Source organism: Camelus dromedarius, chromosome 8 (genome assembly GCF_036321535.1).
Source record: "Camelus dromedarius isolate mCamDro1 chromosome 8, mCamDro1.pat, whole genome shotgun sequence".
Classification (NCBI taxonomy): Eukaryota; Metazoa; Chordata; class Mammalia; order Artiodactyla; family Camelidae; genus Camelus; species Camelus dromedarius.
In genome coordinates, this window is record NC_087443.1 from 74,915,093 (window position 1) to 74,941,893 (window position 26,801).

General features: G+C 48.3%; 1 protein-coding gene across 13 annotated transcripts in view; it reads left to right on the forward strand.

Annotated features, from left to right (window-relative positions):
* Nucleotides 1–26,801, forward strand: part of TACC2 (transforming acidic coiled-coil containing protein 2) — a 196,703-nt gene that overhangs the window by 127,398 nt on the left and 42,504 nt on the right. For 12 of the 13 annotated variants that reach the window (XM_031461897.2, XM_031461899.2, XM_031461902.2 and 9 more), the window contains one exon: nt 24,493–24,629. In XM_031461897.2, the coding sequence (XP_031317757.2) occupies nt 24,493–24,629 (137 nt within the window). Of the gene's footprint in view, nt 1–22,208; nt 22,528–24,492; nt 24,630–26,801 lie in introns of those variants that run through there. The other variant, XM_031461910.2, reaches the window with a different exon arrangement.

Genomic DNA, 26,801 nt, shown 5'->3' on the forward strand with positions numbered 1-26,801 from the left:
TTTCCATGTGATCGTCTCCATTACCCACCCGGGCCTGTCTGGAGGATGGGGCTTATTGAATAGTTCTGGCTACTGAGCCGTATTACAGCAGGTCAGGCTTCTGGGCCTCCACATCCCAGCCTTACCTACTCTCCTTTCCCAAAGAGAAGGACGTTTCAAGAGTAGTTTGTGGAGATTTGGGGGTAGGGGTGGTAAAGTGGTCGGTTCCTGAGAGCCATTGATGTGTAGATTCAAAGACACAGGGGTTGGTCTGTGTGTTGTAGTAGGGACTGGGTGCCATGTGGGGCTTCCTCACTCGTCCCCATGCCTGGGTTTCAGCGAGGAGCTGGCTCAGCGTGGTGATGTAATGCTAGGCTGAGCCTCATGGTTTTCCAGGCTCCAGCTCTTTAGCAGTGAACCATTCCAAGGAGCAGGTGTGCACCGATCATTTGTCTTCCTCCCTGTAGCTCGAGAAGGCATCATCTTACAATGGGGACTTATCATGTTGGAGGATTTTTTTTTAAGTGCCGTGAGCCTGCGCTATGCCTGCCCTGTTTTTCATTCGTGGGTAGTATTGTTAGATTGTTAGGTACATGGAAGTACGTACTACCATGAAGGACCAGAGCCCAAGCCGAAAAGAACAGTTTCAACCTATTTTTTAAAAGTCTCTAAAATTGGGAATCAGTTATAAGAGTGGTAGGCAGGGCTCAGACCTGTAGGGAGACTTAGAAAAGATGATGTGACTGTATCTTTGGGGAAATACGCTCCTCAGCCATTGGGAATTCAGCTCACGCGTCCCCAGCACCCCCAGCATCCCCAGCACCCCCAGCATCCCCGCCCTCTTTCCCAGTTGAGTTAATAAATGACCAGAATTCCGCTGGCTGAGGGCTGAGTTGGGAGAGATTCTGTTAGGTAGAAGCTGCCTTTTTGGATAAGGTCTCCGAAGTCTATGGGGATGGCGGTATTTAAATAAAACTCCAGACTGAATGGCCACACTGTGATGGAAGCTGCTTATCAAATATTGCATGGACGAGCTGGTCCATAGGCACCAGCCTGAGTCTTTTCTCCCTGGAATGGCTACTTCTGAATTGTCTCTAAACATAGATCTTTAAGGTGGTTTATTTACTCCTTCACAAAAGCCCACCCTCCATCCCCTAACATTTTTATTTAAAAAAAATGGAGAGAGTAGATTTGTTTGGGGCTGCTGCCATTCTTAGCAATTCTTCTCTAAAATCTTATCTCTACTGTCTGAATAGCTGGGCTTGTTTTTCTGCTACAGATTTGCTCATTTCCAGTCTAGGGATTTTAAAAAAATATATTAAGAGAGCACCCCTCTTTGCACAGGCTCAAATCTTTCATGGTAGTATGTATTTTCAGGCACCTAAAATCACATGCATATGAATAACACGCGTAGCACATGGTCCATGGCAGGAAAGAAGCTTCTGCTGTATAAGATGCCGTCAGGGTTGTATGGATGGAGATGAACTCAGGATGCATACCTGCCGTGAAGTACAGTCCATGACAACTGGGATCTAGGCTGAACATTCCTTTTTTTCCCTGGTGGTTCCCTTTGAAAGATCAAGTTAAGAAAGGACCCGTGTGTAAGAGTGAAACCAAGAGACAGAGGAAGACAGGGATGATTTAGAAAAGTCCCTGCAGGATTTTTTTTTTTTTCCCAGTTTTAGGATTTCTATCCTGGTTTCAGACTTGGGGTGCCTTTAGACAGCTTTTGTAGCCCAGCTGATAGCTTCCTTCTCTACAGGAGTGCAGTGGGATGAAGAAAAAGGGAGATGGGGAGGCTTGTGTCTCCCTTTTGGGGAGTAGCAGCAGACTGGAGGTGCAGGGATTGGAAGGTGGGGCACGGGGTGGAGGTTCAAGGGTTGAAGACCCTTGCACTCCCAGAGTGGTCCACAAACAGCAGTATCAGCTTCCCTTAGCTTGTCAGAAATACAGACTCTCAGGCCCCACCCCAGACTGGCTAAATCAGAAGCTCCATTTTAACCAGTGATTTGTAAAAATGTCCGGGTGGTTTTTAGACAAAAAAAGTTTGAGAAGCCCTGAGCTAGTCGAGTTGAGTCTGTCCATTCTGGTCCATGAGAAATCGCTGGCCACTTCGCTAGCAGCTGCTTTCATGCCTGGAAAGAAGATCTGGTAGCAACAGTAACCATTGTTCCTAAATAGAAGACGGGTAGCGGGAGAGAAGAATTCTGCCACAAAAAACACTTACTTCTCCATACGGATGGATGGAAACACACACAGGAAAGGGACGGGGAGTGCTTGAGTAAATGTGGTCGGAGTCCATTGATTAGACCTGCTGCTTGTGTCCGCCTTCCGCTGCAGCCCCTTGTGGCTCGGCTTCTGCTAAGGGAAGCAGCGTTAAGTACTTTGTCCTTGGTGTAGCTGGAGACCCTCATTCCTGGGACTCCCTCAGCTTCCTGCAAATTCCCACCAAGAGGCAGTCAGGGACCATTACTGTCTGAGAGTGAAAGCGGTGGTTCCGTGGGCGAGTTCTGCCTGCTTCGACCGTGGCACCACTCATATCCTGGGCTCGAAAAAACCAATCACAAACAGGGAAACCCAGGTCTGTGTAGAATCTATAAGGATCAAAACAGAAGGGCCAGGATGGACAGAGAGGAGTGATGAAGGATGAAACAACAGGCCCTGGTGACTGATGAGGTGGAGGAGGGAAGTTTAAAGACTGTGGCGAATACCAGTGGAGGGTTCACGCTCAGATGACCAGGAGAAGGATGTGATGTTTTCCCAGACAAGGATACGGGATTGGGAGCACGTTTTGGAGAAGGTTGATGAGTTTAGGCTGGGATTTGAGATGCAGAGGGGATCAGAATTACGGCTGAGAGTGGCCAGGACCAGAGAGAAGCCGTCTCTCACCAGGTTGAATGGTTCCAGGACGGATGTTGGAGCTTTCTGTGCAGCTGTGGTTGCAGATGGGAAAGTGGAGTTTTGATCCCTTCTATCCTCATGTGACTCTTGACCCTGTCTTTCAGTCTGGGAGCTGCTGAGAGGCTCCAGTGACTCTGATCTTGCCCCCACTTGCCTCTTAGGGTCTCTCAGAGGTGAGGTGCCATGTATGTAACTCTGAGAAGGCAAAACCATCAGACAGCGACAGAAATGGGAAAACAACTCTGCCTGAAAATCCCCAGCATTGCAATCACTCAGGAGTCCAGAAAGGGCCGCTGGGCTCCTGGAGGATCTTTCTTTAGGTCGCACTGGACCTCCCCGGGCCTTGTTTCTTAAGGCGACCTTTGGCTAAGTCATTTAGCTTAGATGACAGCATTCCAGATGTGGGCTTCTAAGTTCCTAGACGCAGATTTCGCTTTGGATATTATTGTTGGACAAAATGAGTCCCCCCTCCCCCCCAAAAAAAAACTGAATAAGCTGCCAAGTTACCTGTAGATTGGAAGTTGCCTGAGTCCCAAAGGTGCTGTCTTAGTTCAGGTTGCTGTAACAAAAATACCATCGATGGGGGACCTTAAACAACAGATATTTATTTTTCATATTTTGAGATGGGGAAGTCGAAGGTCTGTGTCGGCAAACCTGGTGTGTATTCGAGGCCTTCCAGGTAGCTGCCAGTTGTCGAAGGGGTCATGCCACCCCTTTCTGCTGGGGCACTGGGACAGGGCACCTGCTGATGGTCAGGGGAGCAGCAAGGACCGGGAGATTGATTAAATGACTGTGGGCAAGCATTACACCCAGGTCAGGGGATTCTCTCCCCCTCGACCCTTCTGCCCACGTCTTCGTGTTGCTTTCTGCCGTCTACAGCCTGCTTCTGTGGCTGTAGTTTTGGTTGCCTAGGAACGACTTTCCCTGAAATATGATTGGCTCTCCTTGCCAGATGGATTGCCTGGGCTGGGGCAGCTTTCTGGGGTGAGCAAAGGATGTTGGCCGATTCCATCCTTCCCCTCTAAGATTAATGATGAGGACTTAGGCCTTGTAAACAATTGTCCCATGAAAACCAATTGTTCCTGGACTCATGCTTTTGTTTTGGGTTGGACAGGCGTCTGAGGGACACAAAGAACTGACTCAGAACTGCTCATATACGTCCATTCTGTGTTGGAAGCGGTAGCTTGGATGGCATTGTTTCTGTTTATATTTGCAAATTCACTTTAGCAGCTGTTTCTGGAGAGCAGGCGGGTGCTGTTTGCTTTCGCCAAACGTGGAATTAGAGCTGGATGCTGCGGTGTCAAGGATGAGAGATGAAAACCTCTTCGTCTTAGCTTTGCTGAGGAGACACTCAGGTGTTTTCCATTATAGAAACATAGCCATTACTCCTACATGAGTCAGGCACGTCTAGCCCCCATTTTATAGGTGAGGAGACTGAGGCCACTGCATGGCTTAAATCAAGGGGTTGGCAAACTTTTTCTGTGAAGGACTAGAGAGTAAAGATGTTAGGCTTTCCAGGCTGTGTGGTCTCTTGCAGCAGCCGTGTTCCGCTGTGACAGTGTGAAAGCAGCCGTGGACAGTGAGTCAGTAAATCAGTGTCCTGGTGAAACTTTATCTACAAAAACAGGCAGTGAGTTGCACTTTGTTGGCCTGTGATCATACCAGGCTTGGACCCACGTCCCCTCCCCTCACGACCTCATGGTCAGTTATCAACACAAGGGCCCTCAAGTCTTCAGCCGGAGCCCCCTTCTTTGTTTCTCTTTCCCTAAGACATCTCTTCCATGCTCATGGATTTAAATACCATTACACACCGAGAAGGCCCCAATTCATATCCTTCTCTCTGCTCTGAGCATCATACTTATCCAACTGCTTACTCTGTATCCCCTTTTGGGTTTCTCACAGAGCACTCAGGCCGTGTGTCCAAAATAGAACTGATGACCTTCCTTATGTCAACACCAGAAAAAGCATATAGACTGTAACCCAGTCCCCATGCTGGTTCCCCATCTCAGCACGTGGTACCTCACCCCCAGCTGCTCAACCAGAAGCCTGGTGGTGAGATCTTGTCTTCTTTTCCCTCACCTCTGTCTTCCTAAAACAATTCAGATTCTCTCTTTTCTTTTGTATATCTGCTTCCCTTTGCTTTTAGTTGAAAATCCAAACCTCCTGTCAGGGTCCGCAGACACACTGGTTACCAGCCTGTTCTTTGAGCGTGCAGTTCTCACCTGCCCCTGAGCCTTTGCTCGTGCTGTAAGCTGTCCAGAAGGCATTCTGCCCCCTGCTGGCATGGCCGGATCCTTCTCCAGCTTTGATGCTCTGCAGGTTATCCTGCCATTACTCTCCAGTGCTCGCCAATAGAACCTTCTGCAATGATGGAAAGATTTTATAATCTGCATTATCCTGAATGGTAGTCACTAGCCACATGTGGCTGTTGAGCACACAACATGTGGATTTTACATCCCAGAAGCTGAATCTTTAATTTTATTTAATTGTAATTAAAACAGCCACATATGGCAGTGGCTGCTGTATTGGACATCACAGTTCAGTATATCATTCTTTTGTGTGAGTTCTTTGTGAAACACAGCACAATTTGGACTTATTTGCCTCTTTTACTGTTCTCATCAGAAAGTGAGCAACATGAGGACATTCTACTTGTGTATGCTAGTGCCTGACACATAGTAGGTGCTCAGTAAATAATCTGTTGAATGAATGGATGCGGGAACAAATGAATGAATGTGTTACTAAAAAGAATCGTAGGCACATCTGCTCCACACTGAGCTGTGCTAAGGTGTCTCCTCATTAGGGGACTTGAAGGAGCAGGGAGAGGCTCTGCTGGACCTTGAGCATTAAGGTTCTGTGGGCCTGACGGGAGTATGTGACCCAGGGACACAGACGGCCAGTTCAGCACTTGGCCTGCCTGTCGCCACCGCATGGCATCTCAGGATCCTGCCGGTGCCCCAGGTTACAGGCAGCAGGTTCCTGCCTCAGTGCTCAGGCAGAGTCACAGAATGCACTGCAGGCTGCAGGTCACTCAGTTGACAATTGGAGCCTCTCCCTTCTCATGCACCTCAGCCCTGCTCCCTCTCCTCTGGACGTCTCCTCTTAGACGTCTCCTCTTAGACGCCTGTCTGTTTTCTCCCAAACCCGTGTGCTCTGCTACCCTGGCTCCTCTGTCCATCTCTCAGCTGGTTCCTCTTCCCTGCCTCCCTCGACTCTTCCCTGAGGAGGCTGCCCCTCGCTAGGTGGATGGGGCAGCGCTGCAGGTGGTCCAGAGGCTCATGAGGAGGCTGGGGCAGGACTGTGAGCAGCTAATTACCTTTGTTGTCTCATTCTTTGCCCTTGCAAAGGACAGCAGCTCCTGGGACCGGGAAGGTAGGCCTTCTGCACAACGCATCCCACGACTGTGCAATAAATGACCTGTTGGTGAGGTGGACTTCCCGCAGCTTCTATACCTGCCAACCCTCCTTATTTAGAAAGGTTCTTGGCTCTGGGTTTACTGCTTTCACTGTTTCTTCTGCTTTCTCCTTAAATGGAAGCCACAGCAGCTCCTGGCTCTGAACAGGGGAGGGGGGTTGGGGAGTTGGAGTCAGGGATAGGGGCGGCCCTTCTGCCCAGGGTTTGCTCCGGCTCTGCTAAGAGGCAGGTCCTAGCGGCCCTGTGTCCCTATGAGGCTGGCAGCTCCGGCCACCTGCTGGGCCTTGCCATCAGCATCCCACCCACATTCCCTTCAAAGTGTTTGTGGAGTTCCAGAGCCTGAGAATTTTAGAGCTGGAAATCTTAGGACCTTAGATCCCACGGAGGGCTTTTTCTTAACAGATAGTTTTAACTCCCATAAGCACATCATTTGTGAAGTATCACTCAGGCCTTCCTGCTAGTCATGACTCAGCCTGAGTCAGGTAGTCATTTTAATCTCTCCCTTTAACTTTCAATTTGCAAAAAAATATATTTAGATATACTCTTATCATTTGGTAAGCTTAAATCGGAGGCTTCCTCCCAGGGCAGTGAAATAGCCTAGACTGCAATCCTCTCCCCCTTGAGGAAATGGAGTGGATAGTTTATTTGGGGATAAAAATGAGTGACAAGGCCCCTGGTCCATCCAGGCCCTCCCTTGAGTCTTAGCTTCTGTCTCTGCCATATAGTGTCTTTGTCTTTTCTGATTCCTTCCATCACCTCGGGGAGGATGTTCTAGAGGTCAGTTTCCAAGGGAAGTGGGTGTTTACTCTGTTTTTCCAGGTGGGAGGTGGCTGAAGTTTGTCTAGGTTGGAGCTCGACATTTATTAAAAACCCAGCTGCTCTTTGTCGATGCTGGGGAGAACATCACACAGATTTACCACCCTGTTGGCTGCTGCCCGCCTGGGAGGAGCCGTGCTTCCTGCTGTCCCTCCAGCCCCTCCACTGTGTGACACCATCTTTAACGGGGATCAGGTCTGGGTCGCGGGGACTTCAGAAGCCGCCTGGATCCGAGGGGCCTCCAGCATTTGAGAATTACTGCTCTTTGCCTTTATCAAGGCCCTAGTGGAACTTGCTAACTGTTCATTGTTCTGCTTTAAAGGGACACGCCTAACGCGGTCTGCAAGTATTTTCCCTCCAGGAAGAAGGCAAGAGAAGCTGGCTTGACTTTAGGCAGAACATCTGCACACATGTAGGTCACGCGGGGAATTTCTCTGGCTCAGCTTTGTTCAGAAAGGATCCTGTGACTGTGTTCATTTCCTTTAATGCTCAAGGGGAGAAAGATCGACCCGGAGACACTTTCCTTGAGGGCAGGGCTGCTGAGGGGCGAGGCCATCACTCCCCACCTCAGTCTCCTGGGGGAGAAGGGAAAGGCACCAGTGCCCACAGGACACAAGAGAAGCAGCTGGAGGCAGGGGGGTGGCTGGTGCAAGGGTCAGGTCCAACCTTTCGACTTTCCAGCCTGAACGTGTCCCTTCCTCAGAAGGGCTTTTCCTGTGGCCTCAGCTAGTCACCTTTGCTTGCAAGTGAAAAGCGGAAACTTCAGACTGACTTAAAGAAGAGGGAAAGTGTCTCCTGTGGTTGACCGGTGGTGGTTGTTGGGATGGCTTTGAAAAAGAGACCCCCCCCCCAAAAAACCTGAAAATAAAAAACCCTGAAAAACTTAAAGCATTAGAGTTTGTGGCTTTTAGAATCACCTTCTTTGATCTATAGCGGGTCAGTTCCTCCTGAGGCTCTTCTCTAACCTCCTGATGCCTTGAATGGGCTTTTAGCAGCTGGGGGTTTTGTGCGTGGCGTCTGGTGCTACCTGCGTGGACCGAGCTGGGAGGTGAGGAGATGGAGGGGAGAGGCGGTGCTCTGGGCTCTGGTCCTCGGTCAACCTATGAACTGACCTTCAATGGCTCAGCCTGTGTCTCGGGCCCTAATAGGGGTGTCGTGGGAGGCGGGCCTGCTCCTGGGACAGTTCTGGGGTGTTTGGGCACCGGTAGTAAGGGTGTTTAGGTTCCAGGGCCAGACCTGAGAATGACTCGAGGCCCCGGGATAGCCGAGGAGCAGGAGGAGTGTGGTTGTGTGAGGTGGCAGCTTCCATCCGTGTTTTCCCCAAAGCCTTGCTGCCGATGGTTCTGGACACAGACAGAGGTGGGGGTCAGTGGGAAAAAGCGTCAGGTAAGAAGGGCAAGGCGTACCTAGTGGAAGCTGGTGCCTCAGGGCGCTGTCTGTGAGGATGGGGAAGCAGGACCTCAGAAGTGGAGATGTGTTTGTTCTCACCTCCCTCACGTCCAACCGTTCAGGTCACCGATAAGGGAAGAGTGCGTCCCAGCTGGCTCCGTGGACCACGCGCCGTGGACACTGGCTCCTTTCTGGGGCGTAGCTCTTAACCACCCACCCGAATGCACAGTCCTGGGGCTGCCCCCAGGCCCCAAAGCCACTACGGAATTGAGTCACTGCCCTGCAGTCACCAGCCACCTGCTCCCAGAGACAGGACAGTGGGGAGGGGGTGCACGGAGGCTGTGGCCAGCAGAGCACTTCTCTGCCTGCCCTCCTCCCCCGACCCTCTCCTCTCTCTCTCTTTCTCTCTCTCTTTCTCTCTCTCTCTCTCTCTCGTCTGCCCTCCCTATGTGAGTCTGTCCCTGTCACCTGGCCCTGCCCGTGGCCTCAGTGGACTATGTGAGGGTTCTTTCCCTTGACTGAAAGTCCTCCATTTCCTCTTTGTCTTTCTGGCTGGTGGAATGGGTCCATGCCTGTGACCTGTGTATTTCACGTGGACCAGAGAGGCCGGTGACGTTGAGACTAGGCGGTTTTCCTGAGGAACTGACCCAGCCACTCTCAAGATGAAGAGGGAAGAGTGTGCCTAGCTCAGCGCTAAGCCCCCATCTCTACTGTCAAGAATAGTGCAAAGTTCTTAACAAATACTACCTTAAGGAATTGTTAGTGGACCATGGCAGCAGTGCAAACCTGTCCTGGATTCCTGGGCACGAGGCATTGCAGGCTCAGTCTGCGCTCTCAGACCATCAGCTTTCAGAGCCTCAGTTATGACATCCATGAAATGGGGTTAACACCCCTTCCTCCTCTGTTACAGAATTCTGCGCATGAAAAATAGTATCTGTGAAGAAATGATACATGAAGTGTTCTTGGTTTTTTGTTTGTTGGAATATTGCATAATTTCTCTGAAGTCTGGTGAAGAAGGCCCTCAAATGCTAAGACATTGTGGAACAGGTACATCAGTATCACTGGTCTGAACTGTTTCTAACAACAGGAGAACCCCTTGGTGCCTGCCAAGTGGAAAAGACCGTGCTAAACCTCAGAACCCGCCTGCGCAGAAGGGAGTACTTTAATACTGCTGTTCTGTTCTCGGTGCTCGCTCTCGTGGGTTTGCGTGTTACATTTCCCAGTCTGTGCTCAGACACATGTCATGCTATGACATGATGTGACATGATATTTGTAGTTTTCTGGGTACTGACTTTCTCCCACCTCTAGAAATGTGCTCACCCCTTCTAAAACTCAGGGCTTAAATGCCTGTGGTGGTGGGTGGAAGGGACCAGAGGTGTGGGGGTGATTGGATACAGACCTTCCTGGAGATGGGGTGGGTTGCCCAAATCTCAAGGAAAGATGGATTGCCAAATCCCCGGGAAATATCTCCCCATACCCACATGTAACTTTTTATTGGTAAAACATGAAATAGGAGATGAAAATCAATGATATTGATTGAAAGACAGAAGGGACTGGAGTGGCAGAGTGATGGTTACACATGAAGAATCGGGGGCCAAGGTGATGCGGCAGGTGTACCCAGCCTGCAGGGAGCCCACATCTTCTGGATGTGCACATGGGCGTCCTGGGCCCTGGGATGCAGATCTCGGCCTTCAGTGAGGGCGAGGAAATGATGGAGCAGCATTCCATGTCTTTGAGAGTCTCCCCAAGACCCGCGTTGACCATGTGTCCACGTGTCTGGTCTGCATCTTCTCTTGTCTGGGACTTGGAAGAATCTAAGGTGGAGAGCACTGGGTACACCAGGACAGGATGGATGAGCTCGCCTCTGGGCATCCTCAGATGAGCATCAGAGTCAAGTGTTTGTGCCATGGAGTCCCTTGCTTGGAGTGACACATACCTTCCCCTTCCCTCTCTCCTTCTGCCTCATTCTAAGGCATTGTTTCCAAGGCCTGCGGTGAAAATAGTGTATAACGGGGAAATTGAGGGTTTGTGGGGCCTCCGACTTGAAACGGTGCTTAGCAGGTGTCTGATTATTTTTCCGTATCTGAGTATTTTTGCATTCTTTGGCGGAAGTGCTCTTTTTCTGTCCCTGATGTCTTTGTTCTACGACTTCTATTTACTTAAGTTCAGAGGCTGTGGAGTGAGGATTTGGTTGACATTTTCATCCAGGAGTCTGAACTTGAGCTGACCTTGAGCTGACCACTTCTCTCAGTGGTCACGTGGATCATATCACTGGAGCCGAGCAACCCTCTGGTGTTGGCTTTTGAAGGAAGTGCAATGTGGAAATGTCAGGAATCAGAGCTTTTCTCCCTTAATTTTGGGCAAAATGTATCAGATTCTCCATTCACGCTAGATAGAGCATGTGCCTGTACCGTTACCACCCTTCCCCCAGTTTTGTGAGACAAAACTTAGGTGAAATCCCCAATTCTTTCCTTTTCTTATTTCTAATGCTCAGTCCATCCCCACATCCTGTGACAAATAAAGGGATGAGCCCCTAATTGCTTAATTCAATTTACATTAAGATTTCCTGCTGAAACCAGAAGGACAGCTTTTAAATAGCAGGAACCCTGAGATAATGTAAAACTTTCAAGTACGAGAGATTTGAGAAACCAAACACAAAGCTGGCCTTTAACATCTTGCCCTAAAAACGAGGGAGGAGCCTGGAGCCTGCTGATAAGTCCCTGGGCTTGAAGGCAAGGCAAACAGAAACAGCCAGGTGACTGCTGTCGGATTTGTACCGTCTTCGGTTCCTTTTATCATAAAATTGAGTCATTTGTTGGCAAGGAGATAGGCTCTAAGTCTGTTTTAACCCGACTGGATTGTCACAAATCCTTTAACCTTGAGGGTTTGCCTGTTTGATGTGGGAAATAGTATCTGCTCTTCGGAGCTTTGTTATCTGGAATTAAAAATCTGAGGTTACGTATCAGCCTTGTCATATTTAAACCACTGATTATGACTCCGATGTTTCTGTTATTATTAAATCCGCTGGTGTAAAAGATGATTCAGAGTCTCTTGGAGTCAGGGGAAACTATTTTGTTCCTTGTATTAACTACAGCGCACGTGAAAATAAATGCTTCTAGCCAGAACTTTTTGAAAGCGCTCTTGGAGTCTCACCTCCGTCCCTGACAGCCGGCTCCTTAACCTCCCACATGTACCTCAGATCTGGCCGCTTCTCACCACCTCGGTCCCGTGCCGTCTAGTCTGAGCCTCATCTTCCTTCTTCTGGATACTAATATCCCCTTGCTGATCTCATCATCCCACCACCCCACTCTGCCCCTGCTGCTGTTCTCCGAGCAGTCAGAATGACCTTTTAAAACCTAAATCAGGGTGGGTCCTCGCCCCAGGTAGAAGCCTCCGCCGGTGGTCCAGCTCCTCGAGGCAAGCTTTCTCCTCCCGCCCTCGGCGCTTTCCCCGGGCGCCTCACGCCCACTCCTTGCACTTGGAGAGCCCCATCTCACCGCAGGGCGCTGCTCTCCTGGTTCTCTCTGCCTGGAACGTTCTTTCCCTGGCTCTGTGATTCCTTCTTCCTTCTTCAAGTCTGTCTCTGAGAAGCCTTCCTTCATAGGGAACGCAAGAGAGAGAAACTCCAAGTGCATCCCGGAGCCTGAAACATACCATGTCAGCACTTCTTCTGTTTTACTGGTTACAGTTTCTCTCCGAGTGGCTGTGAATTAATTCAGTAAATATTCGAGTGAAGTTTATTGCTTAATTTTACAAACCCTCGCCCACAGCTATTTTAGCAGTCCATGTCGGGGTGGGGGTTGGTGTTGGCTGTGTGGGAAGAGTGAGAAAATCACATTCTTTCCTCTTGGCTTTGTAAACTCAGGAAACATTGGGACAGCTGTCCCCTGACTGCAAGGGGGCTTTAAAGAAAGTTGACTATGCTTAGTGTTTCTCTGATTATGTTTAGGTGAGGGATACAGTAGTCTCGGTTGTAGAATTTTAACACTCTAAGGACCGGAGAAAGTAAATGCCTTTTAACTGCCTGGAATTGTGCATGGTAATTACCAGGGATAAACTCACTTCTCAAAGCAACCCCATATGGCTGGTGGCACCACCACCTGTTACCTGCTACTGCTCACACTGCGTAGACAAGGAAACTGAAGCCCAGGGATGTTACAGAAACTGTCCCAAGTTGCTCGCCTCGCAAATGGTAGGGCATGCATTTTGGAACCTGACCCGTTGATGCTTGTTTTTGTATTTGGTGAGTGTTGCGCTGTGTTCACCTACAAAACGATCAGAATTATAAATTCATATAACTATACACAGTCAAAGTGCTTTTATTTAGATTTTGTCAGTTCAGAATTTTTAATAATTGGGTCAAAGACTGAGTTAACATCGCTGCATTATGTATGAGAGAAGGGCGTGATAATACAGTGAAGCAGGCAGTGCCTTAAGGGAAAAAGCACGTTTTCAAGGCGTTGAACAATACTTATTCTTTGCAACTGGCATGCTGTTTACAAGCTGTTCTTTTCCTTTTTATCACATAAAGAAATGGGAAAGAAAGAGACAAAAGATTCAAATCCTCCTCTTTCTTTATTGTACAGAAGCACTGTTTGCAGACAGTGGTAGAAAATGAGCTTTTAAAGCTTTCTAAATGTCAGGCTTTTTACAGAAGAATTCGGGCCACCCCATCCTGAGTCCAAGTTTGTACATCTTGTTTCTTTGTGCAGCAGCATGATCGAGGCTCATTGAGACCCACAGTGGTCCACAAGTTGTCATTCATTTAGCAGGGCTGGGAAAGAGGTTTTCTGGAGAATTTGTCTTTCTGATTAGTAGAGAGTGGCTGTTGGACGTGTGGCTCACATAAGTGAAATACAGCAAAAACTAAACTACTCTGGGAGCCCTTTCTCAGTTGTCAAAAGTCTCAGGTCTCCAGAAGCCTCACTCAAGGTCAGTGTTCTTTCCAGGAGGAGGGTGTTATTTCTGAACCGAACTTGAGTCTGATTACCTGCTTCACAGCAAAGCTGATCTACTGACACTGGGTTGTTGTGAAGGAAAGTATGGCATTTATTTGCAGGGTGCCAAGCAAGGAGAATGGTCAACTCATGCTCAAAAGACCTGAACTCCTCGATGGCTTTCTGAGAAGGGTTTTTAAAGGCAATATTTGGAGTGAGGGTTGCAAGGTGCCTGAACAGCTCGTGGATATTCTTCCGATTGGTTGGTGGTGAGTTAACAGGGTGATGCTTTGGGAATCTCAGTGGTCAACCTTCTGGTTCCAGCCAGTCTGGGGTCTGTGTGTGTATGCTCATCATATAGTCAGCATCCTCCACCTGGGTGAAGGTCTTAGTTCCTGCAGAGTAACTCAAAGGTGTGTCCAATTGTTACGTACAAGGAGGTACAAGGATGTATCCCTTGAGGAGGAACTAGGACTCCTTTTTATCATTGAACTATTGTTTTTTGATTGCTCTTCCTTTGTTTCTGCATTCCCTCACTTCCTAATTAGTAACTACTTGAGTCTGCTGTTTGGAACTCAGGGAAGGCCTAGGAGAAGAAAGCCGTTTTCTACAAACAAGAAACCACAGGTTCCTGCTGGGTTTCAGTGTGATGCTGTGATTAATAATCCCAGCCGCTTGGATCTTGCAAGGAACTCACCATGTTTTCTGGGATGCTCAGGTTTTAGCAAGCTGGTTGAAATCTACATGTGAGGGGCATATATATCTGTTAAGAACAATGACTTCTCAGCGTGACTCAGTAATTTATTTACACTGAAGGAACCATTACAAGAGATAAGTATAGGGATGTTAATGCATGATACAGTAGGAGCCCTTAAGTCCTTTATCCACTTACTATCATTAATAATAATTTGCAAAGCTTTAAAGGAGCACTTTAAAGGTAGAATTATAAAGTCAAAACGCATGAGCTTTAATTACTGATGGAAAGTGCAGGATTCAGGTTATCAGGGCAGCCTCCATTGTGCCTTACCTCGTTTTAACCAGAGAGGGGAGTGATGGAGGAGATAGACAAACAGAGAGAGAAGCAAGGGTTGGGGAGACACACACAGGAGGGGAGGGAGGCAAATCCTTAGAGACAGAGACATACAGAGATAAATGCACTGAGACAGACAGACAGATAGACACTTGGTCTGACAGACACTTTGGCTCTAAAGAACTTGGGAGCCAGGATTCTAACGCCAGAGCTGCCCCTGCCTTCTGCTGAGCAGCAATCCCGTGGCCTCTTTGAAGGAGTCTGCTCTGAGACGTCAGCGCTTCAGTCCCACTTGTGATGATACTGCCCTTTGCCCAGGATGTGAGTCAGTGAGGGTAGCAGACTTCGGGGGCTGACCTGACCCCCTGCAGAGGCCACTTTCCTGACTCCAGAGGTCTGGTGGCCCACAGCCTCCCCTCGTCACTCCCTGCAGGGGCCAAGAACCTCAAGCCGCTGTAGTCGGGATGCCATGGCCAGAAGGGTGCTTAGACTTCCACAGGTTGAGTGTCCCCTTTCGGGCGGCCATGGATCCAGATTAGAAACTCCATTTGATCTGTTGCTTTGGAGGTAAGGATGCACTGGGAAATTGATGGCACCCAGATGTGCCAGAGACTGATTTGCAAATGAGGAGTCCAGACTGTCAGCGTACAGGAACCTCTAGGATGTGGTGGAGGATGGTCCTTGTACTTGGGTTAGGACAAGACAGGAGTCACGTGCTCTGATCTTGGCTCTGAGCCCTCGGCAGATTGCTGAGCCACCTGACTCTGGGTTCTCATCCTCAGGACCCAGGAGGACACAAGCTCCTTGAGAGTGGGGAGCTGATCTGTCTGACTCAGCTGCCCAGGTGCCCGACACGGGACCCGTCCTGCTGAAATTGTCATGGAGTGAAATCCATGTGCCTCGCCTGTTCTGCAGGTCACATGAGAGGGGGTGAGGAAGCTCTGAGGTACTAGTTGTAAAATGTCAGCTGAGGTGAGCAGCTGTGGGCTTCACAGTCCCTGGATAGGGCAGCCCCATCCTGGGACCCAGGTACCTGCCTGGAAAACCAGCTTAAAATCAGAATAATGCTCGTTGAGTGTGGAAGGTGAGCCTCAGAGGCAGGTGGATGCTTCTTGCTGGCTGTGAGAGTACCGCAGAGTGGCCCCACTGCAGCCCTGCTGGTAAAGCCCGGAGGGGGCTGGCCCCGCATGGGCGTGTCTGTCCTGGACTGTGCAGAGGGGTGGCTACATTCTTGCTGCCATTCTGCTTTTCCCAAAATCCTTGTCGACTGCTTCCCTTATACTGTGTCACGCTGGACATGATCCAGCTAATTAGATCCCAGCTGTGTTCTATTCTCTTGTGTCCAGGAACTGGATGAGATTTGGGAGAATATGCTCAAGGGATCTGGGAAGTCCCCTGGCATTTCCAGCAGTGTGGTTGGGCTCTGCCCTGTTTGGGTCTGCATCCTTCCCTGTACCAAGCCAAACATGCACCGTGTTGAAATATCTTTTTTTGATTACAAAAACAACACATGTTGCCTCTACGTGTATATATTTCCATCTCTACATAGGTATATATGTGTATGTAATGTGTGTATGTGTTTCTCTGTGTTTGTTTATGTTTATATGTAATTATTGTATCCAAAATAAGCTCATACTATATATACATTCTTTAATCTGATTTTTTTCTACTCATCACTTAACTTGGAGCTCTCTGGACTACACACACAAACCCACCCACCCTCATAAACAGCATGTGGCTCTGAGGGAGGGTCTGTTACTTGCCAGGTGATAGGGGAAGTCCTAGTGGTTGACCACACATTGCTGCTCTTTTTGAGTTTTTGCATCCTCTCCTGTTGTTTTTCTGTCTCCTTATCACTTAGTCTTTATAGATGCTGTCTATTTATCTGCCTTTAACATCACCCTTCCCTGTCTAATTTGTTTTGATTTCAAACTGGCTTAGCCTGTCTGGACTGCTGTAACAAATTACCATGTAGCCTAGGAGGCTTAAACAACAAACATGTACTCCTCACAGTTCTGGAGGCTGGGAAGTCCAAGATCAAGGCATGGATGATTGGGTGTCTGGTGAAGGCTTGCTTCCTGGTTCATAGATGGCCGCCTCCTCCCTGTGTCCTCACGTGTCAGAAGGGGCAAGGGAGCTCTCTGGGGTCCTGTTTATAAGGGCACTAATCCTACTTATGTGGGCTCCACCCTCATGTCCTAATCACCTTCTAAAGGCCCCAGCTCCTAATATCATCACCTTGGGAATGAGATTTCATCACGAATTTGGGGGGGACACATATTCAATCCATCGCACAAACGTATTAGAATAATATATGATAAGTGTTTCATACAAGACCAGGAGAGGGTTTTTGTTTTGTTTTGAGTAACGTGCAGGATCTTTAGTGCAAGCTCTGGGTCACATGACTTGGTTGAACAGAGACAGTTTTGTGTTTCCCTGGATACAGGTTGTGTCTCAGCTGGGTGAGGACACTGTTTGCTTGTTGAATGGCTTCTGACGAGATAGGGTGTTCTGGAGTTCTCCCTGGAAAAAGGAAAAGGACTTTTAATGACAGCCTGTCAGAAGCTCCTCCGTATTTTTTAAGTCCTTTTTTTTTTTTTTTGTAACATCCATAATATCTTATTTCCAGTTAGATTTTTAAGAATCTGAGCTTAAAAGATTCCAATTGGAGTTACTCAAGCAAGGAGTTAGGCAACAAAGATGAAATTTCAGGGGTATCAGTGTATGAAGGCAAGGGAATAGAAGGGCCATCTGAATGCCTTTTCTCTGTATTTCTCCTGAGACTTGATTCAGTCTGGCATTTCCCCAAGAAGGCATAACAGGATCCAGTTACAAATCTATGGAACTGTCAGCCCAGAGCCCATTCAGTGTTGATTCTTCACTGCTTGCAGTGAGGCCCGTGGCCACTAGAGTTGCTTCTCTTTTGCTGAGTGTCTGGTGTCTCTGCAATTAAGTCAATTTTGAAACTAACTGTATGTGTGTGTGTGTTGGGGCGGGGGGAATGTTTCATCGGTCACATGCGTACACACCCACACATGTGCACACCAAGCCTTCTCCCCTGTCCCTGGCGAACCTGGGTTGTGTGCACCTCAAAAGAAGGTGTGACTCTGAGAATGTCCACGTGCTTTTGGATGCACTTGTGTCCACAGACCGCCTGGCAGGACGGCCATCCCACACTGTGTGTAGCAGCCTCCAGATGCTCTGTCACTCCCAGCTCAGTAGCTTCAACCAAATAAGATAGAAGACTCAACTTGCTAGCGAATTGCGTTTTCCCGAATGCTTGGAGGCCAAGGGCAGAGTCGGAGCTGCAGTAATAAGGGGGATGCATTATCTCTCCAGTTATTATCCCCACTTATTGGACAATCAGTCCAAGGGCATGGGAGGTCAGGTGTCTTGCCTAAGGTCACACGGTTCCAGTGAGTGACGGAGCTGTAGTTACACTGTAGTGAGCGCTTGTGGACGACTACCATCAGTTCCAACTCCTTATTTCTTTGGGGGACAGTCTGTCTCCTCCATTCCACTGTGTCTGGATGGGTTGCTTATTTTTTGGGGCTCCCCGCCCTCTTCCAGCTAAAAGATGGGCAAACGACCCAAGGTGGGCCAGTGGGATGCTCCTAGCAGTCTCTTCAGGTCTGACTCCTCAGCCACCATAGCCTTTCTGTAAATTCCATTTTTACCTTAGTTATCGACTCGGTTCCTGTTTCTTTCATAATCAGTTTGCAGCGGGCCGTCACCAGGTCTGTGGGGCTCCTCAGTCCGTGTATACTCCTCCCCTTTCCCATTGTACTTCTGTCACTAGGGCTGCAGCCCAACCCAGAGGCAGCTTGAGTGTTGATTGCAGTGCCCCTTTGAACCCTGCTGACATCTCGGTGTAGCCACCAAGCGGTAGCTACTTGAATCTGAAAATGGGACCTGCCTTATTACCCAGCAGACGCTAGGCGCTGGGAGTCTGAAGATAAGTGCGTCAGCATCTCCCTTGGCTTTCCCTAGAGTTTCAGGCTGGAAAATCCTAGCCACCTGGCTCGCCAGAGCTAGCTTTGTGTTCATGGGAGACAGAACCTGACTGTGGGCTCCTCAGCATCTGACGGTCTAAGAAGCATCTCAGCCTTTGATTGTGTTGAAATCACGTTCTCCGTTACCTGTATGTGGAGGAATGATATTGTTCAGCAAATTCCTTTTCTATATCCAGGAGGAACAGAGAAAGACAAATATATGATATCACTTATATGTGGAATCTAAAAAAAAGATACAAATTTAATTTACAAACCAAAAATAAACTCACGGACGTAGAAAACAAACTATGGTTACCAAAGGGGAAAGGGCTGGATAAATGAGGAGTTTGGGATTAACAGATGCACACTCCTATATATAAAATAGATAAACAACAGGGGCCTACTGTATAGCACAGGGAACTGTATTCAATTTCTTCAATAACATATAATGGAAAAGAATCTGATAAAAAGTATGTATATCTGAATCGCTTTGCTGTACACCTGAAACTAACATTGTAAATCGACTCCACGTCAATAAAAAATAATATTAAAAAAATAAAGTGAAAGATCTTTTTCAGCCAGCCTGAAAAAATGACCCATCTGGCCAAGTTGTTTTAGGCAGGAGGGAAGTGTGTGCTTGTGTGTGTGTGTGTGTGAGTGTGTGTTTCTTGATAAAGCTGTCTAAGTTGGAATATTCTGATACAAAGAATTTAGTGCACAGCAATGTCAAAGATGTCCGCTCATGCACATATCCATCCAACTGCAGAGATGCAGAGATGAATGAGCTGATCTGATCCGCTGAGAGCTCAGACTCATTTCTGGAAGGTCTCCCTCTGTCTTCGGGACGGCAGATGGTCCCCTGGCCTGGAGGACGCAAGCCCTCCTTCCTGACTCAGGGCTTTGGGCCAGTGCTCTGCCTTTCCCTGCATTTGTCTTCAAGGGCAGGGAGGAGGCGCTCTCATGCCTCTCTCTCTCTCTCTCTCTCTCTCTCTCCCCGTGGTCCCTTCACAAGGAGCTCGAGGGTGGGGCTCGTGTCACGGGAGCCCCTGCCACCAGAGTGCCCACACTGTGTGCTTTCAACCCTGGTGGGTGGTGGCAAGGACCTGTGCCCCTGGATCACTTTGGTTGTGGGAACTGCAAACTGGAATTCTGAGGAATTGCTCTAGAAATAGATCTGAGTGTGGCGATACCCTTTCCTCTTTAGCAATGCTTAAGCACAAACTGTCTGGATAATCAGGTAACCTTTAAGTGTAAGTAACTTCAGATTGCCTGGGTGGGAGGAGCATTATATTTAGGGAAAGAAGCTCCTATTTGGAGGCAGTGTCTCATGAAGGCAAGCCCGGTCCTCTGGGACGTCCAGCCGCGGTTCTGCCATGAAAGAGCCCGTGACCTGGGGAAGTCAGGTCAGCTCTCCAGGCCTCCGTTTCCTCACCTGTTTAAATAGACGTGAAAAGTGTGTTGGAGTAGGAAATAGTCTCTAATTTTTCTTCCCGCTTCAAAGTTTGAAGATTCTATGGCCTCTGAAATTTATTCTCCCAAACCCTTAAATTGTCTCTAGTAAAACTTAAGCAAAATGTAACCGTTTAATAATATGCTGGAAACTGCATTTATAGCTCTGCTTTATTAAGAGATTCTGATGATGTTTGATTTATAGGTACACACTCATGTATAATTGTGATACATGTATGTGTGTATATAATACGTTAATTATATTATACTAACTTTACAACATTCTATATATTATACTAACTTTATTGTGTTATGTTATATTATGTATTTGTATTGTGAGTGCTGATCTGATCCTCTCGGTGGTTGTAGTTTATAGAAGTAAAACACAGACATATTTAAACCAAACCAAAAATATAGGTTAATAGCCCAGAGGGCTCTCCATTTTGTCAGCTAACTGTCTTGCTCTGGGGACAGTTTCCACAAAATACTCCGTTTTGACCCAACGTGCCATCTATGGAGGGACTGGATTGTCATTGTGTAGAGCGGAGGTTTTCAAACTGTGCTCGGTGGGGCTTCAGAGCGCTATAGCGATGCTCCAAAATCTAGGGAAATATTTGAAAAAAATGCTTTTAAGCCTTACTAACACACAGGGAAAGCTTGGCAGACTCAGATTTCAGCAGCCAGCGCAGTCTGTCCACACTTGGCCACACATTTCCATCCTTCCTTCTCTTCTGGACACGCATGCGGTGTGGCGCTGGACACCACCAGCATATGGCCTTGTGCTGAGAGATTAATCCGGTTTTGCCCAGTTAGGTAGCTCTCTTGCCCTATCCGCCTTATTAAAGAACGTCCCACGATCACAGGACAAGCTTTTAAAAACAGGTGCTGTTTGTAATTGCTCATCCTTACGGATGGGGACTTTTCCTAATAATGTGCAACCAGGAGAGAAATCAGCAGGTACAGTGCTGCAGTTGGCATCCCCAACCCCGCTTGTCAGATTTTCAGGTTCATCAAAATGACTTAATTGTTCTCAACGATAGACTTCATAGTAAGAATATATTGTAAACTGAGCTAACAAAATAAATGAAATACTACTTTTCTCTCTGCATAGGAATTTCATGTTAGATTCATTGGGGAAAAAATAGTTCTGTTGCTAAAAAAGTTTGGAAGCCATTGATGTAGTCAGATGAGCACCGATTTTAGAGGCAGACAGTTCTAGATGGGAGCCCTGCCTTCCCTAGCTTATTAATTAGGTGGCCTCAGGCAGAGGAATTTGCCTCTCTAAGCCATAGTTGTGTTATCTGTAAAATGGGCCTGCTCTCCAGCAGGATACTTTTGTAGATAATAGAGAAGTGTACAAATGGCCTAGTTTAGTGCCTGACACACAACAAAAAGTTCAGCATGAGATAGCTATTAGAATGCTTTTCATGCTGGGAATTAAAAGTCATTAGTATTTCATGCCTGGCTATTATGAGGTATATCATTGCATTATGGAAATGCATATATCTTATTGTATTTGCATATATTTGCACATTTACTTATATGGCGAACATAACATATGCATATCCTGCTAAATATATTCTCCTATAGTTTAGAAACATTTTAGTAGACTGTAATGGCACATTTCTCTTTCTGATGCAGCTTCGTGGCAAATTAAATTAGTTTCTTTTTCATTTTGAAAATGTGCAGAGCCTTTGCAGAATAATTTCTTGTACTTTAGTTTCTTCTAGTTGAAAAAAAACATAATTGAACAGCCGATAGGAACTGCTTTTATGGATTGGGACTCTGAAATGCTGCTTTATTTTTATGGCCAGGCTCTTTGTGGGTGGACTACAGAAATCCCTGCTCTTAGGAATGTTTTTGAGCCCCCTGAGAAACTGAATAGGGAAAAAAGAGCTAATTAAAAAAGCTGCCGTCAGCCTCCTCTAATTAACTTGCTCTCTGCTCCTGGGAGAGGGTGTGAAGATATGAAAACACCACAGGCAGCTCCGGAAGTGCGTGCCTTTCCAGGGGTCCTTGGTAGCATCTGGTGTTTTGATGCAGAAATAGTTCATGGTAAACAAAGCAAGGAGTCACACAGGGGCTTGGGGTACCCTCTACTCCCCACCACACTGCCTCCACACAGGGCAGCGGTGAATGGTGGTCCCTTCTGAGCAGGTGTGCGGGCTGGGCAGCTGCAGCAGGGGAGACCTCATTGGCATTCAGCAGCTTGAATCCACCAGCGTCCGGCCCTGCCTGTTGCTTTCTTGTGCTGTTGGGAAAGATCAGGGGCTCTTTGTGCTCTAAAGCCACACATTGCCAGGGCCCAGGGATGCAGAAACCACGGAAGGAGCACAAAGCCTCTCCCTCCGTGTCTTTGCTGGAAGCTGGAGAAGCTCATGGCATCTGTGGCTGGTGACGCGACTAACTTTTTCGCGGCGCCTTAAAGAGACTCAGACCCCAGAGATACCAGCAAGGGAATTAGGGTTGGGAATTTGGGGGACAGAAGCTGTTCTTCAGTGGAGATGGCTTTTGCCTTCTGGCAGACGTGGCCCCCGGTGGAATGGGCCCGGTGGATGTGGACAACGGTGACGGGCAGTGGAGACTCCAGTCTGCAGGTCCTTCAAGAAAACTCGGGCAAGAGGCAAGTTGTCCCCATGTGTCTCGTCAACGGTGCCCCTGGCGTGTGCAAGGCTGGGGGCCAGGGTGACACCCAGGGCCCACCAGGTGGGCCCAAACTCTTATTCCTCTTTGATGCTTAATTGTGTAACTTCCTTGGTTTTTGACTCTGCAAAACTTCAGGCACCTAGATTTGTTGTTGTCCAGGCGTGGATCTGAAATTCTCCTCTACAAAAGCTGAGTCCTTAAATATGAATGTGTGTTTGTAAAAGTCGATATGGCTCCTATTGTGTTTGCATGAACCAAGTTTTTACTTGTGAAATTTGATAGTATGAAGGCTTCAGCTCATTGCATCCCATCCAAAGCAGCTCTGATGTTTCTGTTCTTTCCTTTGTGTCCTGAGGGCTTTGTGGCTGGCTGGAGGAACCAGGGTCTTAGAAGGATGAGGGTTAGGGATCTTTGGCTCAGATAAAGTGAGTCTCCAACAAACAAGTTATGAAAACATCGATGTAGATTTTCTGAAGGAGAGCTCACCAAGTGGCTCTTTTTTCCTGTCCTGGCTGACTGTGGAGGGTTTGGTTGGTACCGGTGCCTTCCGCTAGCTGGCAGATGGTCTTTAGAAGATGCTGACTTCAGCAGAGGACACTGGTCCTTTGACCCTCGTGGGAGCTCAGCACTCAGTGCTTTTCACATTCTATACTATACACACCTGATGCATCACCCTCTGATTATATGTTTCCTGCTAAATTCCCCTCTGGGTCCCTTGTGCCAGCCGCAATTCTGAGTATCCACCTTCTTGATAATTACCTTCCTTGTTGCGAATAAATAAATGGCATTTTGGTCTAGTTACAACATCCCGAGATGGGAATCAGCCCAGGTGATGCTGCTGCTTCTTGCACGCCGGCATCCTCCGAGTGAGGTGGGGCCAGGACTGTGGACCCTGGGTGTCCTGAGCAAGTGAAGAGCTGTCCTCCAGCCTGAGGACACATGCCTGGCTCAGTGATGTGGGGACACCTCATCCCTTCTGGCCTGAAATTGAGTCCTTGGTGGAAGCAGGGTGATGGAGAAGGGCTGTCTGCTCTGGGTTTTCTAGAGCCCGGGATAAGGCTTTAGTTTGGTGAGCGGCTACCCCTTGTTCCTAGGTGTGACGTCCTCTGGGTGGAGTTTTGGCTCATTTCTCAGGGTGAAGAATCTTTCCTGAGAGCAGACATTGTGGCAGACCAGCAAGGGCCATTTTCACAGCATAGGGATCAGCAGGCTGTGCTTTGTGTCTTAGTCTGGCTTAGCCCAGTCCCAACCTCCAGCTGGCTTGCCAGCTTTCATTCATTCATTCACTTAATAGATATTTATTCACCGCCTCCTGGTTTAGGCTCGAGGATGCAGTGATAAACAAAAGAACAAAACAAAACAAAAAGGCTGCCCTCTTGGCCTTTTCAGCTCAATAGAGGAGAAAGATAGTATGATTAGAAAGTGAGTAAGTCTATAGTAAGTTATGAGAAATGCTTGGAAGGTGGGGCAGTGGGAGAGATTGATGGGGTGAGGGAGACAGAGGTCGAATGAGATTTTGTTTCTTGGGGCGGAGATCCTCTGGATGTGTTGGAACCACAGTCCCCGGGAATTCTTCCATATCAGTTTGACTGAACTGATGCTGCGTAACGCATGCCAAGATTCCAAGATCAAAAGATCCCACTGTTTATGTTTGCCATTAAGGCCAGAAATATGTCTTTCGAGTAGAGCTGAGTTCAAAGAATCTATCATTTGGGCACAAAGCTGGTGATAATGAGATTCACTCCTGGGAGTCACGCTGAGAAATGACTTTCCTTGCAGCGGGCCTCCTGCCGACTAATTGGGCGGTGGGCCTGGCTCCACCAGTCCCGGGAGGGGTCATTAGGCTGCGCATTGCTCCCAGGCATTGGCCCCTGGTCCCCCGGAGCAAATGCAGCCCTGGCCCCTGTCTAACCTGTGCTTCTCCCCTCTCTTTCTCCATCAGGAGTTCTGACTCTGAAGAAGCATTTGAGACTCCGGAGTCAACGACCCCTGTCAAAGCTCCACCAGCCCCACCCCCGCCACCCTCCGAAGTCATTCCAGAACCTGAGGTCAGCGCACAGCCTCCCCCGGAAGAACCAGGTAACCAAGGGTCAGGTGCCCCTGGGGAAGGCCTGGGAGCAGCCCTGAGGCTGAGCCCCGATGCCACTCACAGCAGCTCCTCTGGGCCCCACTGGAGGAGGACACCCACCCCAGGGGCTGTCGTGGGAGCTCCTTAGGTTGTTGCCAGCTGCTGGAGCCTGTCACTCTGGGCTGTATATTTTGTGCAGAGATACGGTGGGTTCTTTGTGTTCGCTCTGCAGAATTTAGGGGAGGCCTCTGGGAAACCACTCATTTAGCTCTGGGTGCCTCTCGGACTCAGAACTGGGCTTGAGAGGGGCAGTGGGTATTGGAATTTTCTGGTGCAATCTTGGATTCAAATATTTGGTCCCTACTCCCAGAAGAGCATTAGTTATGAATCGCCATGTAAATCTGCACTTTTATTAAAGAACACAGCCCCCGTGGGCTTGGGGGTATTTAGTAAATGGTCAAGAAGGTAAAGTGACAGATGGCTGAATCCGAGCAAGGATGACTCGTTTATTTATTCCTCATTAACTTCAAATTATCTGATTTCTTATTTTCCTACATCCTTTCTCCCCTAGTGTGGCTTAAAATACTAACCTTTATGTACCTTTCAGATGGTGTGACCCCTGGGGTTGGGGGTGGGGGAGGATGGGGCAGATCTTGGTCCCCAGGCTCCAGCCTGCACACCTGGCTGGAGTTCTCTGTGTGCGCACTCCAGTCACACCAGCAGGGATGCGACCACCTCGAACATGAAAGTGTAACGTGAGGCCTGGAAGGAGATGGGGACTGCCGGAAATGGCCCCACAGGCTGGTCACGGGACCATGTGGTCCCAGAAATGGCCCCGCAGGGCAGTCAGGGGGCCAGGTGGTGCCGTCTTCAGACCCAGACAGCCTGATCTAGTCCCGGAACTTCAGAGCGCCGCGTTCTGGCTTCCTCAGGCTGCAGCCCTTGGCAGTGAGGTGCCTGGGAACAGCCACTTCCTGGGCCCACCCTCCCAAGGCTGACCGTGCCTGTGTTTGCGCCCTTCAGTGAAGGAGGAACCGAGGATGGGGCGGGGACTTATATTATAGGTGGCTTGTCCACACACCTGTGCACGAGGCTGCCCCAGGTGAGACAGACCAGGGGTCCAGGCCTCCATCTGGACTCTCACCCTGGCCAGAGTGAAATAAAAAACCGTTTTGACCTTAATGTTGGTTTTAGAAAGAAATGGGTGGAATTCTTTCTGCCGGCTCTGGCTTCAAGCTGGTCGTGTTTTCGGGTAGACACTGCTGGGGCTTTGTTGCTACGCAGACATGCCCCCGATGCGGGGGACGGAGGGAGAGTCACCTTTGCTGGTATCTGGTAAGTGCAGTTTTCACATCCTTCCCCTTTTTGACAGTTTATGATTTAGTAGTGTCTGATTCTGCACAGCTAGTCTTGGTGTTGAGCTCTTGAGAGGGTAATTATTGGAATTTTAAGGGTAATTATTGATTTTAAGGTGGGGAAGAAGCAGGAAGGGCTGCTTACGTTTCTGAGTGTTTTACATCTTTCATATAATAATGCATATGAAAATTTTATTTCTTATAATATTGTAAAGAAATTCGCCCTGAGGTTTTAATGGAAAGTGGCTGAGTGACAAACACATTGTAATCCTTAGGTCAAATGTGTGATTAAGAATAAATGATCCTGGGGGGAGGGTATAGCTCAGTGGTAGAGTGCATGCTTAGAATGCACGAGATCCTGGGTTCAATCCCCCATACCTCCGCCAAAAGTAATAAATAAATAGATAAACCTAATTACCTCCACTCTCCAAAAAAAAAAAAAAGAAAAGACTAAATGATCCTTTTTTGTGGGTGTAATAAGTTCATGCCTATAAATGTGTGAGATACCTTAGAAAAGACTTTAGAAAAAAAATGAAGGCACATCACAGTGTAGGGTCCATCCCAAGCACCAGTGTCCAGGCCGCTGCTGCGGGCACATGTGTGTCCTCCAGGATTTCCAGTCATGCATCCTGACTGCTTCTGGGGATGGTTCACCACTTCTGTTCTCTTGTTCGGCCTTTGTTCCTTCTGCCTGACTTCTTTTTCAACAAAGCAAAGAACAGTCTCCATTCTTAAAGACACAAACACACGCACAACACGCCTGCCTCTTGCTTCGATGGCAGTTTCTGAAAGACAGAGCATCATGGAGGAATAAGAGAGAAGCCCGCC